The sequence below is a fragment of the Leucopleurus acutus genome (assembly GCF_964270905.1).
Source record: "Leucopleurus acutus genome assembly, chromosome: 5".
NCBI classification, from domain to species: Eukaryota; Metazoa; Chordata; class Mammalia; order Artiodactyla; family Delphinidae; genus Leucopleurus; species Leucopleurus acutus.
Window position 1 is genome coordinate 29,336,711 of NC_139147.1, and position 13,385 is coordinate 29,350,095.

General features: G+C 36.7%; 1 protein-coding gene across 1 annotated transcript in view; it reads right to left on the bottom strand.

Annotated features, from left to right (window-relative positions):
* LOC309962411 (multidrug resistance-associated protein 1-like) overlaps nt 1–13,385 on the bottom strand; it is a gene marked incomplete at its 5' end in the record, with an annotated part of 84,247 nt that overhangs the window by 27,956 nt on the left and 42,906 nt on the right. Inside the window, 4 exons of the mRNA XM_082840253.1 lie at nt 812–1,031; nt 1,483–1,543; nt 8,213–8,288; nt 13,221–13,383. Of these exons, the coding sequence (XP_082696379.1) occupies nt 812–1,031; nt 1,483–1,543; nt 8,213–8,288; nt 13,221–13,383 (520 nt within the window). The remainder of the gene's footprint in view (nt 1–811; nt 1,032–1,482; nt 1,544–8,212; nt 8,289–13,220; nt 13,384–13,385) is intronic.

The following is a 13,385-nucleotide window of genomic DNA, read 5'->3' on the forward strand; positions in this document are numbered from 1 at the left end:
CCCGTGAGCCATGGCCACTGAGCCTGCGCGTCCAGAGCCTGTGCTCTGCAACCGGAGAGGCCTCAATGGTGAGAGGCCCGTGTATCGCAAAAAACAAACAAACAAAAACAACAAAAAAAACCTAAAGACTACTCAGACTGGCATCCTCACCTATGCCTATATCCCCCTCACCTTCCCCATCCGTCTTTATTCACATCTTTCTCTGCATCTATCAGCTTTTGTCCTCTGTGATCCCTGACAAAATTCCCTCCATCTTTTTAGTGTCATCTCAAATGCCAACTATGCCTTGGAAATTACCTTAATCTCTCAACCAAATATGGCTTTCCCCTGCTCTAAATCCTTACAGTGTTTTCTTTTACTACTTTTACACGCATATTGCTTGCGATGTAGTTTTAAGCTTTACTTACAATGCAGTTTTTAAGACTCACTTACTGATCTTCACATCAGTCACAAGCCTCACACATACAGTGGATAGCCACGTATTCAAGACTTCTGAGTCCTGACTGACTTAACATATGAGACTCAGTTTCCTCAGCTGTAAAATGGGGATAATGACACCTTTCTAAACACTTATTGTCAAGATTAAATGAGACAAATTGATAATATTCAGTGTGGGCCATGTAGTTGACACATACAAATTTTTGTTTACTCTTGGAAATATGGTGAACTAAAAACACAGGCATTTGAATTATCCCAAAGTATCTGAATATTATGACATAGATTTTTAAAAAGTAAAACAACGCCCTACGTTTGCATCTGAATCAATTAGGTTAGAAAGAGAAAAGAAAAGCAGCTAGACTTTTTGTTTAACCTTGCATTAATCCCAATAATCCATAGATGTTAAGTTTATTGCTTCTTATTCGCTTCCATTCTGTGAAATCGTTCATGTGCTTTGCTTCTTTTGCCCAGGCACTAAGCCATAGATTCTGTCCAATTCCCACCAAATTCTGCCCCAGGTAAGTGGCCACATTCAGCCATACCCAGAGCCAGCCGAAGGCTTGGAGGTACTTCAGAATGATTGAGAACTTCACCTAAAAGCAAAATTGTTTTTAAAAATAAAGTTACTGTACTTAAAAGTCACACAAGCTAGATTTAAATCCTGCTCTGACATATCCTAAGCTTTATGATCTTGGTCTAAGTTACTAACTACTCTAGTCCTCAGATTACTCATCTATAAATTGGAGTAATGCTAGTAGCCACCTCATAAATACAAGCAAAGTGCCTGCACAGTCCTGAGCACTTAAAAATAAAAGTTGAAATAATGTTAGTTACTATTATTAGTAAACCAGAATATACATAGCTAAATAACATGTAATCCTAATTAAACACCACTATAATGTCCAACTGTTCCATTTAATTCAATTTCTTCAAACTATCATATAGCAACCTTCCTCAAATTCAATGAAAAACGTATGATATTTATTAATAACATTTACATTTGAGTGGTTAGTAACAAATAACACTAGTTATTCTGGTGCTTACCCCACCAACAGGGACCTTTTCTTTTCTCACTGAGAACTGTTTTCCTTGATCCAATAAGGGCCTGATAAAGCAAGACGATGTACATTTTTTTTAGGTTTTTAGATCAACTAAACATTTTTTAAAAAGTTAAACATTCTCAACCACTTTGTTGCACACTCTTCTGCTTCATTAACAGAGACCTGACTTGCCATGATAATAACAATGTTCCTTTAATCTTCTGGAAGGGAGATCGTTTATTCTTTTTCACCCCATATATTTTAGGGCCAGGGCATATTGTATGATTTTTTTCACTGCTTCTTCTAGATAATTATCCTTCAAACTTGAGCTAAATCCCTACATTGTGTAAGACAATGCCATCTGGCTGTACCATAATCTGTGCCTCCGCATCTACTCGCCTCCTGTCCTATCAGAAGACTAGCATCGGGCTAATTCGTCCCACTTCGTTCTGTCACCATTCTGGGTGACGTCACAGCTGACAAGGACAAATGTATTAAACTCAATCTCTTTTCACGTTCATGACCTTCATACTTCCAGAGTCCTGCATCTGCATTCTACATTGGCCATCAACTTTCATGACTGCAAACCATGAATCTTATTACCTGGAACTAATCCACCTTTGAAAACTTGACTCCAATTGTTTCAGTCCCTGGCCATAACATAACCTTTTCTATTTCTAAATTGTACATTCAGTTACTCTCACTGTATTTGGTTTTTATTCTGCCTAGACCCCCAGTTCCCAAATGTAACTTTCTATCATCCTTGCCCCCTAAAATGATTAACGATCCTGGTTTACCTGGGATATTCCTGGTTTTAGCACTGACTGTCCCACATCCGGGAAACTCTCAGCCCCAGGCATACCTAGGCCCTGTCTCGATTCCTTTTATTATCCAACCTGTACTCCATGATTACCATGTCATTCAAACTGTGGTGACATTCTGAACTTTAATAGCTTTCTTTCAATTAAATTTCAACGTTAAAACTGACAAGTTAGCCTTTGTCACACTTGCTGCCCACCTGCAGAGTGCTGCTTCAAAAGATCATAGAGCCCAGCAAACTGGCTCCACCATAAATTAATATCTTCCTTCCACCCGGGTTTTTATAGTGCCTAGAAATTCTTGCATCTCTCTCAGAAGGGGCCCCCGTGTCCTACTTGATGGAGAAAGTCAAAGCAGATAGGGAAGTCAGTCACCACACTTCTACTTTTATCTGCATCTCCACCCAGCCTTTTCTAATTCTCTCCTATAAAAAACAAAGGTAGTTTTCTCCTCAGATCTAAGGATAACCTTATGAGCTGAATCCCATTCTGCCCCATTTTCTCAAAATACATTTATTAAATATAGCGTTTCCACACTTTCCTGTCAATGACACACTTGACAGTGTTTTTTTAAAATGCAGATTATAAGATTTCCCCTCTAGAAATCTGTCTTTTAAACAAATGATGCAAGGGATTCTTAGCTTAAGGCAAATCTAGGAGACCCCGAATTGTGTCCTCTCTTTTCTAATCTTCATATTCTTCCTTTCTAGTGACTCCTTCCCTTCAGCCCACAGAGAACTCCACATTTTTCTCATCTATAATTAATACCATCACCACAGAAATGATTCCACCCTCAACTCTATGTTCAGTTACTATCCTACTTCTTGCCTTCTTTCTGTAGCCAAACATTTTTCTGCCAAACCACCCTTTTCTCCTCGAACTTTCTGGCACCTGGCTGAAACGGTTTCCATCAACGGGGCCTTGATAAAGTAAGTACAATACTTATTGCTGTATTCATGGGATACTTTAAAAATTATTTCACTTAAACTCTCCATGGCATTTAACATGATTGACCGTTCCCTTGTTGAAGAGACATTTCCTCTTACTTCCCTACCATCACACATTTGTGTTTTCTCCCACCTCTCTGGGCCTCCATTAGTTTCTGTCTTCCTTTAACATTTGTATTTCCTGAGGCTACGTTCTAGTCATTATTTCCTTTCTATGCTCCACACTCTTTTCTGAGCACTCTCATCCATTACCAGTTTCAACAACCTTCGTCTTTGTGGGTGACTCTCACATGGATTTCTCAAGTCCATACCTCTTCCTTGAGCTCCAGATCCATACGGTAAAAAACCTACTTGCCACTACTTCGTCTCTGCTTGATTATCTCAAACACGCCCTACACGAAACCAGTTACTTCCTACCTCCTCAAAAGCTTTCTCTGGCCACGACGCTTCCTCTGTCTCAACATTGACACATTTCCAACCAATCACCAAGTAGCTGTCAATTCCTCTGGAATTGTGTTACTGAAGAAATGTTTGGAAAATACAGAATGGCACGAAGAGGAGCAAAGACAACAGAGGAGAGAGAAGAGAGAAAACAGACAAAGACAAGCAGAAGCAAAATACTCATAATGCTATATTCCAGAGATATTTGGTGCTAACATGCTGGTGAGGATTGCTATAGTCTTTTCTCTATATGTGTGGTATCATAATTCAAATGTTGCTCTATAACAAGTCTTAATTTTTAAAAAATTTTACCCGTGGTCTTTGTAACTCAGTATATAATGAACCTCAAATATTATTCTATTACAGCATTATATTTTGTCAAATGGCAACATAATATTTTATCATTTTACTATATTAAGATTTATTTAACAAAATCAAAATGTATACTGGTTGCAGATTTTTCCTGCTTTAATTATTGCTGTAATGATAATTCTCTTTACACATCTCTCATGGTCCCTTGTAGATATGCTACATTCTAAGTCATTTGATATATCTAATATCAAACTGACCTCTAGAAATTCTAAACTGAGGTACATGCCCCCATTTCTACACATTTCCCATTTTGTTTATCAGAATAAGAAATGGCTATTTGATCAGCCCAGTAGTTCTTCCCTTTCCGTCTCTGGCATTAGTGTCAAGAAACATTCTGTGGGAGGTTGCAGTACATGCATGCCCTTTGTAGGATCAGCTTCACCATCAGGAAAAGATACACTATTTAACAGACACTTTCATTGGAATAGCTCCTGGTATATGATTTGGGTTAATTACTGTCATCATCCTTCAAGCCCTTGGCATGGCTTCTGTTTGGATAAGCAAATTTAGCATTGGTGTCAAGCCAAAAAATTAATTCTTAATGTAGCTGGATATAAAATGCTATGAACCCAACTGTTAAAAGGGAATTAAGGCATCCTGATTAGACATAACTAAGAAAGACCAATAATTTACTGGCCACTACACAGGAGGGTACTGTTTTTCCAAACTACAATGTTAATGATCCTTTTTCCACAAAAGTTCTGCATTTGGTCCTGGGCACTTTGTTGTGAATAGCAGGTTTTATTTGAATTTTAAAAGAGCAAATTTTTTTATGCTGATAGAGAAGTTTTAAAAATGAGTTTTGCTCTGTCCTTCAGAAACCCTTGGGAAAGTCGGCATAATACCGGTCTGCATATTTTTGTATAAAATATATAAAATTAACATACTGAAACCGTTATCCCTGAACTGAGCATACAGTTGCAAAGTATAGAGTATGTATGGGAGGATTAAAGTGATTAATAGATTCTGACATGAAAGCCAAAAGGGGGCAGTCTAGATACTAAAATAGCATTTCCAGTTTATTTTGGTCAGGGAAGATAGTAATAAATATTTAAGGAAATAAAATAATATATACCATATAAATTTAAACCAAAAAATGAAAAACAAAATATTGAAACAGTTCAACTTATTTTAGTCCCCATTTGAAAACAAAACTAACATCATAATGTAATTCTAACTCTTAAATTTCAAAGGGAGGGACTCTCAGTCATCATTCGGTCCAACTTCCTTTCCACCTCCCGCTTGATGGGTAGTTAGTTTCCCTGTGAACCCTTCCATGAGGAAGATTCATTGTCCTATCTCAGTACATCCCACTGTAAAGAGTCTCCATTGTGAAGTTCTTGTCTGTTTGTATCTTCCAATCTCTAGTCTATCTTAATTCTGCATAAATTGGAAATAATTGGGTATGGTTAAAAAAAATTAGGTTGAAAGTCAGGAAAATTTTCCCCATATAATGTTACCTTACCAAATAGTAAAGCAGATAAAAAATGATGAAAGCTAGACTAGGAATAGTATAGAAAGTAATAAACTAGGAAATACATGGAAGTAGGCAAAGATGCACATGTTTTGGAGAAATGAAAATAGGTCTCTGACCTCTCAAACAAAAAATAAAAGTGATATAATTGCCACGCCTAAAAACAAGAAAAGATTGGTATGTGGGGATTCATGGACCTCCAATAACATTTTTATCACAGTCATTAAAAAGTAAGTTTGATGCTGGGTTCTGTTGACATGAATGTGCCATGGTAGGATTGAGGTGATCCTTTTGATGTACTCTACTGAAGAAGTAAGTTTCAGCATGCTGGCTTCTGTTTGAGCCGCCAGAACTTGAGAAATGTTTAGAAACCAGTTCTGTAAACAAACGTTTATAGGGATTGGGGTTCTTTTTTCAAGGAGAAATTTTGTAAAAGTAGTTCACAAAAACTTTAAGAGGTTCAATTTGGATATGACTAACCATGACTTACAAATAGAAAAAATGATTTATTACAGAGGAAAGGGTATGATTATGTTTATAACAATGTTTATTGATTTTTAAGATTTAAGCCTTAAAGCAAGCTACTTATTGAGTGTATGGTGAGACTATACACAGGTGAAAACTCTCTTTATAATTTAGAGATTTGAAGATCCCACAGCCCAGAAATGTCAAAGTCTGTTTCAGTGTTTTTTTTGCTTTTCTTGGATATCCTTAAAAACTGACACTCATTTAAATGAAACTTATTGTTATAATGGTAAGAAAAATGAAATAAAATAAATGATGGATTAAAAGTTCCTTGAGTGTGCTTTCAGTCTCTAGTTATTTATTCATCCATTCAAAATACTTACTGAACACATGCTATTCAGTGTTTAGTTGAAATGTGTTATGTAGATGGCAAGAGAAGAGTGAACAAAAAGACAAAAATTCCTGCTCTTATAAAGCTTATAAACTAGAGGTAAGAGAAAGACAAAATAAAAGTAAATAAGTATATTTTCCAGTACGCTGATAATTAGTAAAAATTATGGGGGAAAAAGCATGGAAGGGGTAAGAAGTATTGTGGTATAAAATAGGGTGGCTAACTAAGTCTTCATTGATGAGGTGACATTTGAGCAGAAGACCTGCAGAAGATGGGCGAGCAAGCCATATGGATATCTGGGAGAAATATGCCCTAAGCAGTGGGATCAGAAAGTGCAAAGGCACCAGGGGAGGCACATGCCTAGTCTTCCAGGAAGAGCAGAGTCAGTCCTGCTGCAGTAGAATAGTGAGATGAGCTTTAGGAGGTTCTGAGAAAGGTAAACAGGTCCAGGTCCTCCAAGGCTTTATAGGTCATTGCGAGGACTCGGGATTTTACTCTGAGATGTGAATCCTTTGGAGATTTGGGGCAGAAGAATGACATGATCTGACTCATATTTGTAAAACAAACCACTCTGGATGTTGCGCTGCAAACAGACAGTACAGGGCAAGGCTGGTGGCAGGAAGACCTGTAAGAAGACAATTATAATAATTCAGGGGAGAAATGATAGTGATTTGGACAAAGGGAAGCTGTGAAAGTGATGAGTAGTGTTTGAATTCTGGATTCTTGGATATATTTTGAAGATAGAGCCAATGGGATCTGATGATGGATTGGATATGGAGTAAGAGAGAGGTCTAGGGTGATTGCAAGATATTTTATCTAAGCAACGGGAAGAACAGTGTTGCCATTAGCTAAGAAGATTAGACATCAAAGAGGAGGGTCCAACTCTGGGGTTCAGAGGACAGGTTGGGCTGGGGATATAAACTTGGAGTAAAGGTAATTAAAGTCATGAGACTGGATGACAACACCAAGACAATAAAGAAGAAAAGCAGTCCAAGGTCTTTATGATCCAGGGGAATAATTTAATTTACCTATTCAGTCAGCTAAACCTGGTATGTACACAGAGCTCCAAGCTGCAACATCCACATCATCACACAACCACAGGAATATCCAAGCCTTTCAAAAAAATAATAAATTCAAGGCCCATTCATTCACTCGAGGTCAAAACTACAAAATTCTGAGCTATTGGATCCTGAAGTATTTGCTTCTCTCTAATCCATTCCAATCCTGCATTTTAGCACCTTTGACCAGTGGCACCTCCCTATAATTCTAGCCACTTACTTTTTAAACCACTTTTTGCTATTATTCCTTTTTTTTTTTTTTTGTCTCCTCTTTGCAACTGTTGGAGTGTTAGGGCAAATAACTGATTAGGTTAATTTGCTTCAATCACTGTTCATTTTAATTACTTACAAAAATGAAAAAGAAGTATAATATAACAATCTAATCAGGGTCAAAGTTTTATTATTTTTATTTCTCTCTTCCTTTCCCTTATCATTCTTTTCCTCCCTCCTTCCCTTCCTCTTATTTTTCTAAACAGATTCATTTGGGGTATATCTTTAGCTCACACAGAAATCTGAGTAGATTTCTTCTAGTAGAATTTGGCTAGAAATTACTGAGAGTTACTATTTGTCCCAAATTAAGTCACATACATCTCACTTAAAGACTTAGATACAACCTTGTAACTCATAGTATAAAATTTGGAAACCACTAAGTACATTTTGTATCCATCATAATGTACAGATCACTTTTATAGCATGCATTTTAAATGCTAAAAAATGTAATTAATTAGTCCATAATCCCTATGAGCCTGGTATTACCCTAATACTCACCTATCATTTTGCTCCAGGATTTGTTCTTTCAGTACAGTTCTGGAGTTGATTACACTGACTCGCTTTAAAGTATGAGCTGCGGAAGAAGACGGTGAGTGCTTTTATATCCATAAAAGCAAACAATGCACAAAATAGAAATATGATGAAAGATTATACAAGTTAGAGAATTTTTTTGTGTTCTGGATCCACAGGTATACTGGGAGCCTTTCATTTTCCCCATTATTTCTTATTCACCTAAAATGTTTTGTAATGTCTTGATAAAACTAAGATTCCATAATGAAAAAGCCTACGGAGAAGTTCTTTCTTAGACATTAGAGAGGAGTGCTAACTTGTTTTGGATCTTCCACAGAAGGTTTAAGTATTTGCCCAAGAGGAACATGACTCCAGTCTTTAAAAAAAAAAAAGCAATATCATCAAGTCTTATAGACAAATATTATTGTGAAAAGTATTAAGAGCATGCAATGGTAATCCCCGAATCTCTGTCATGTTCTTACTATTGTCACTAATAATAGCTTCCTACATGGCAGGCAATGTTCTAAATACTTTACATATTTTAACTCTTATGTTTCAAAACTACCCCTGTGAGGAAGATGCTACGATTATCCTTATTTTACAGATAAAAAGCACAGAGAAGTAAAGCAGATAGCATTAATCAAAGTCACACATCTAGAACTACAAGACTGATGAGGTTCAAGTTACTGTTAGTGAATTCGATGGGAAACATCTCAGAGCTAGGCAGATTTTTGTCTTTTCCCACAGTGTAATACTTAACCTCCTTGAATTTCAGACTTTTTATCTTTAAAAAGAAGGAAGTGGACTTGGAGATTTCTAAGGTCTCTTATATGAACTCTATGTTTTCTTATTTCTAGAAGTAAACATCTGGTCCTTAAAGGAAGCCTCTGATTTACATCAACTATCTCTAAGAAACGTGGGATTCCATGTCTCACAGAATTAAAATTCAATTTGGGGATGTTTCATCCTCTCCTGCCTAAGGCACATTTTCATCTTTATAGCTGATAATAATAATGTTTGAATTTATATATTTATAATTTATAGAACGTGTTCACGTACATTATACAATTTGAATGCCAAAATGAGCTGATAAGATAAAGAGAACAACAGGCAAATTTACCCCTATTTTGAAGGGAAAAATAAAACTCAGATAGGATAAGTGATTTGCCTGAAACCCAAATTTGTCAAAGAGACAGAGAGGGAGAGAGAGAGAAAAAGAGAAAGACAGAGAGATGGAGAGAGCAAGCATGAGCTGAGCCCTACACTCCTTCCTGTCTTTCACACTAAGTCAACGTACTTGTTCCTACAGGTTTGATATAATGTTTAAGAGTTTGATTGGCCTCTGGCATGAAACAGAGGAAGTGATGGATTCAAATTCTGCAACTTACACTGTCTTAACTTGGGCAAGATGTATATCCTCTTTGTAAAATTAGGACCATGTAGCCTCAGGGGGTTTTGGGGAGAATTAAGTAAAACACTTGTGACTATATTGACAGAATTAATACCTAAGACATCTTAGCTACCATCAGTATTATTAGTATGGGTAAGAATTATCCTAGACTAAACCTATAAATATGTAAATTTATCTTTAGTCATATCTTTTTCCATAAACTCTTTTCTCTCCTCTGATTCTCACCTCTTATATAATATTCCCATAAGGTGAGACTTATAGATTTTTCAGAGCTAGATGGAGTTTTCGCGATCTGATGTATCCAAACCAAATTATACTGTAAACTCTACTTATCTGTCATCAACTCTGGTAGTGAGGGTGAGAATTATAGGAAAAGAAAAAGTGTCTGGGTCATAAGCAGTTTTGGGGGTAAGGGAGTGATAAAAATGTACGCTGTTCATTTCCATATCAGACACCAGGACAAACAGATCTAGTTCAAGTCCCATTTTTCATAAATGGGAAGAATGAAAAGAGGTCATTTTTACAAAGATTCATATAATTATTCAGTGCTAGAACCAGAACCCAGGGCTCTGAAATTGGTCCCATGGTTTTTCCATTATGTTGTGCTGACTTTTACTCCCACTTTCATGTCACATTAAGTTAATAAAAAGTTTTAAATGGAAATATTGTGTGCTTTTTAAAGTAATTCCTGAACAGACTCAAGGCCAAAAGGATAAATTGTAAAAAATAAATGATAGATCACAGATTGAATTTAGAAGTGGAGATCACACTTCTCAAATCACACTCTGTCCATGTAGCCCTCTTTCTTCTAAATTCCAGTAAAAATGTTCTCAGATATAAGTTGATTTTTATTCACTACTTATGCAAAGAAGAGAAAGAAATTCCCCACAGGGACAGGCCTGCGCCTAACATTTGTGGTAACTGGGGCAAGAGTATAAATGAAGGCCCGCATACCATACTTCTAAGTATTTGATAGTTACAGATGGAACTAACAGACTGGTAAATAAGTTCTATCGCTTACCCTAACACATACACCTTCCCGACCACCTGGAAGGCAAAAATCCAGGTGAGAGTGTTTGGAGCCCTGCGAGTTCCTCTGGGGAATGCGGTAGTCCCGGGTGATGTGGTCAAGGTGCTTGCTGGGTTTTCTCCCACCCCAGCTCCACCCCTCACCATGTCTGTGGCTGCCTCAGCTACATGTCCAGACTCTGCCAACCCTCCTCCAAGAAAAAAAAAAATCCTTCATCCAAGGAGTAGTGAATGCCAGTAGAGCAGTCGACCCTTAAGAGGGCAGAACTAAAGAATAAGAGCCCAGGTCCTTGGAGCCAATTTATGTCATATGGGCAGAGAACTCTGGGACTTCAAGTACCTGGAGTGGTCAAGGAGTGGCGGGATGGGAAGAGGACCCCCGATGGGCACAATCCCTAGGCCTTGGCCAGAGAGCCAGCCAGGGAAGGCAGAGCGGAGACGTAGTACAGGACTGGGTCAAATTGGCCCAGGTCTAAGGGCAATACTGTAGGAATGTGACTAAATGTTACCAGGCTTGAAGTTGTTGTCTGGGGGATGTTTTATATCAATTGTATATCAGTTGATCTATTTTTGTTCTGCTCTGTGTGGTCACTAATAAAATTACAATATATATGGCTGACCTTTTACAAATATCTATCTATCTAGTATTAACATGAGTAATTTTATGCCTGCTTTTTAAAAGACTTTATATATTTTTTACTCACCATCCAAATAAATCAAAATCCCAGAAATATTCATTGTAAAAAACATATTCTATTTCTAGTACAAAAATGATCTCTACTCACCACCTTTCTGAATTTTAACAGAAAAGACACAATACTGAAGTAACTAGAAGAAAGCTCCATTTACATTTTCCTAAATCTGTCATATTTCTGTTGCTGAGATAGTAACATCTATTAATGTCGGCTCAACTTCAAGAACGTTTTCCACTTGTTACCACAGAGGACTGGTGTACATAAGATATATCAATGGAGGGAGGTATGATACTTGTTTCCAAAACTGGAGACTTAAACAAGAGCAAATTCCACAACTTTCAAAATTGTGTTCCATATTTTATGGTAGATTAAATATTGAACTTAAAACTTACACACTGCCTGCTTTCAGAGCTATATTTTCCAAAGTAATACAACTTATATTTCATGTTGCCTTTAAAATAAGTAGCAAAAAATATATCCTGGCTCGTAGCATTACAAATCATCCCATTCACTCTGAGGAGACATTCTTTTGGTAGAAAAAATGGAGGCAGATTCATCTGTTTAACAAACAGCTATTGAGTACCTGTTATTTGCCTAACATGAGGCTACCTAAGTGCTGGGGATAGAGAAAATGACAGACCACATCCTCATTGCAGCCCTCAGAGACACTCATAGATATATCTTTCCTACACACTAAATATAAATTATTACTTAGCATGACCAAATAGGCAAGGGCTCATTTCCAAAACTGCTAGCCATTAAGAAAAGACAAGGTCTTCTTTTATTAAGAATGATCACAGCCACCTGACAATGGATCAGGTTCTTCTGAATGTATCTACATATAGAATATTTAAATTTGAGAAAGGGGCATACACAAGGAATAAAGAAAATAGTAGTGCATACCTAATGTGTATTAGCTTAGAGAAACACATCAGCAAAATGGCTCTGCTTTTTGATTTCATGGCATTAAAATACTAAATTGCACTGATCTTGTTATAAACTGCTTTCATATCTTTCTGACTTTTATATCCAGGTAAAGTGAATGAATAGATACCAGTTCATGTAGGAAATACTAAGAATAACTCTATATGTCTTCTTTTAGCCTGCAATTATGAAATAGTTCACTGGTTTTCCAGCCATTTCTCAGTGGTGCTCTGGAAAGGTATAGAACAAGGATCATGATGGTGGTACACATGAAAAAACGTCTACAGCTGGAAAAAGATAATGGTACATCCAACTTTCAGAGCTGGAAAATGGCTGATCTTTGGAATATTAAACTAATACTAGATTTCAAACATCCTTATGTCCTAATTAGATAAAGACCAAACCACTTCATTTACACAAATATCTATGAATCTTAATTTAAAATACTAGGACTATAGTAACAAAAATTAGTAGTAAATAAACTCAGTTGCTATTTTGTAAAAGTTAGACAAATATCATTCTCCTTTGTCATTCTTCACATTTTCTTTTCTTTTGTTTCTCTCCCCCAACATGCAATAGTATGTTTCAAATATTTATTATTTATTTGACATGGATTTAATTTCAAAGAAAGTAGAATGTTTAGACCCATGATATTCTAAACCTGCAACAGAGCTTATAAATCATCTAATCTCTTATTTCATAAATGAACAAACTGACCCTGGGGCATAACATTTTGCTTAAAAATCATAAACAAGGTTGATTTTTAGCTGATGTGTCCCAACATATTTGTTTCTTTTCTAGAGAAAGGAAGACACCCAGTTCCTGACTTAAGTAGCATGAATGAAGAAAAATGCATAGTAAGAAATCAGGCAATTCATGGGCTTTCAAAATGGGTAAGCACACTGTATCTTAGGTTTATTTTTCACTGTGTCCTCACCTTTTTCTTGTTCACTGAAGGCCTGAAGCAAATTCGTGAGATTTTTGGTTTTAGACAGAAGTTCCTGGTATGTTCCCATTTGTGCTACTCTGCCACTTTCCATGACAACAATAAGATCCATCAGGGGTAGAAGTGTGAGGTTGTGTGTCACTAAAATTCGAGTCT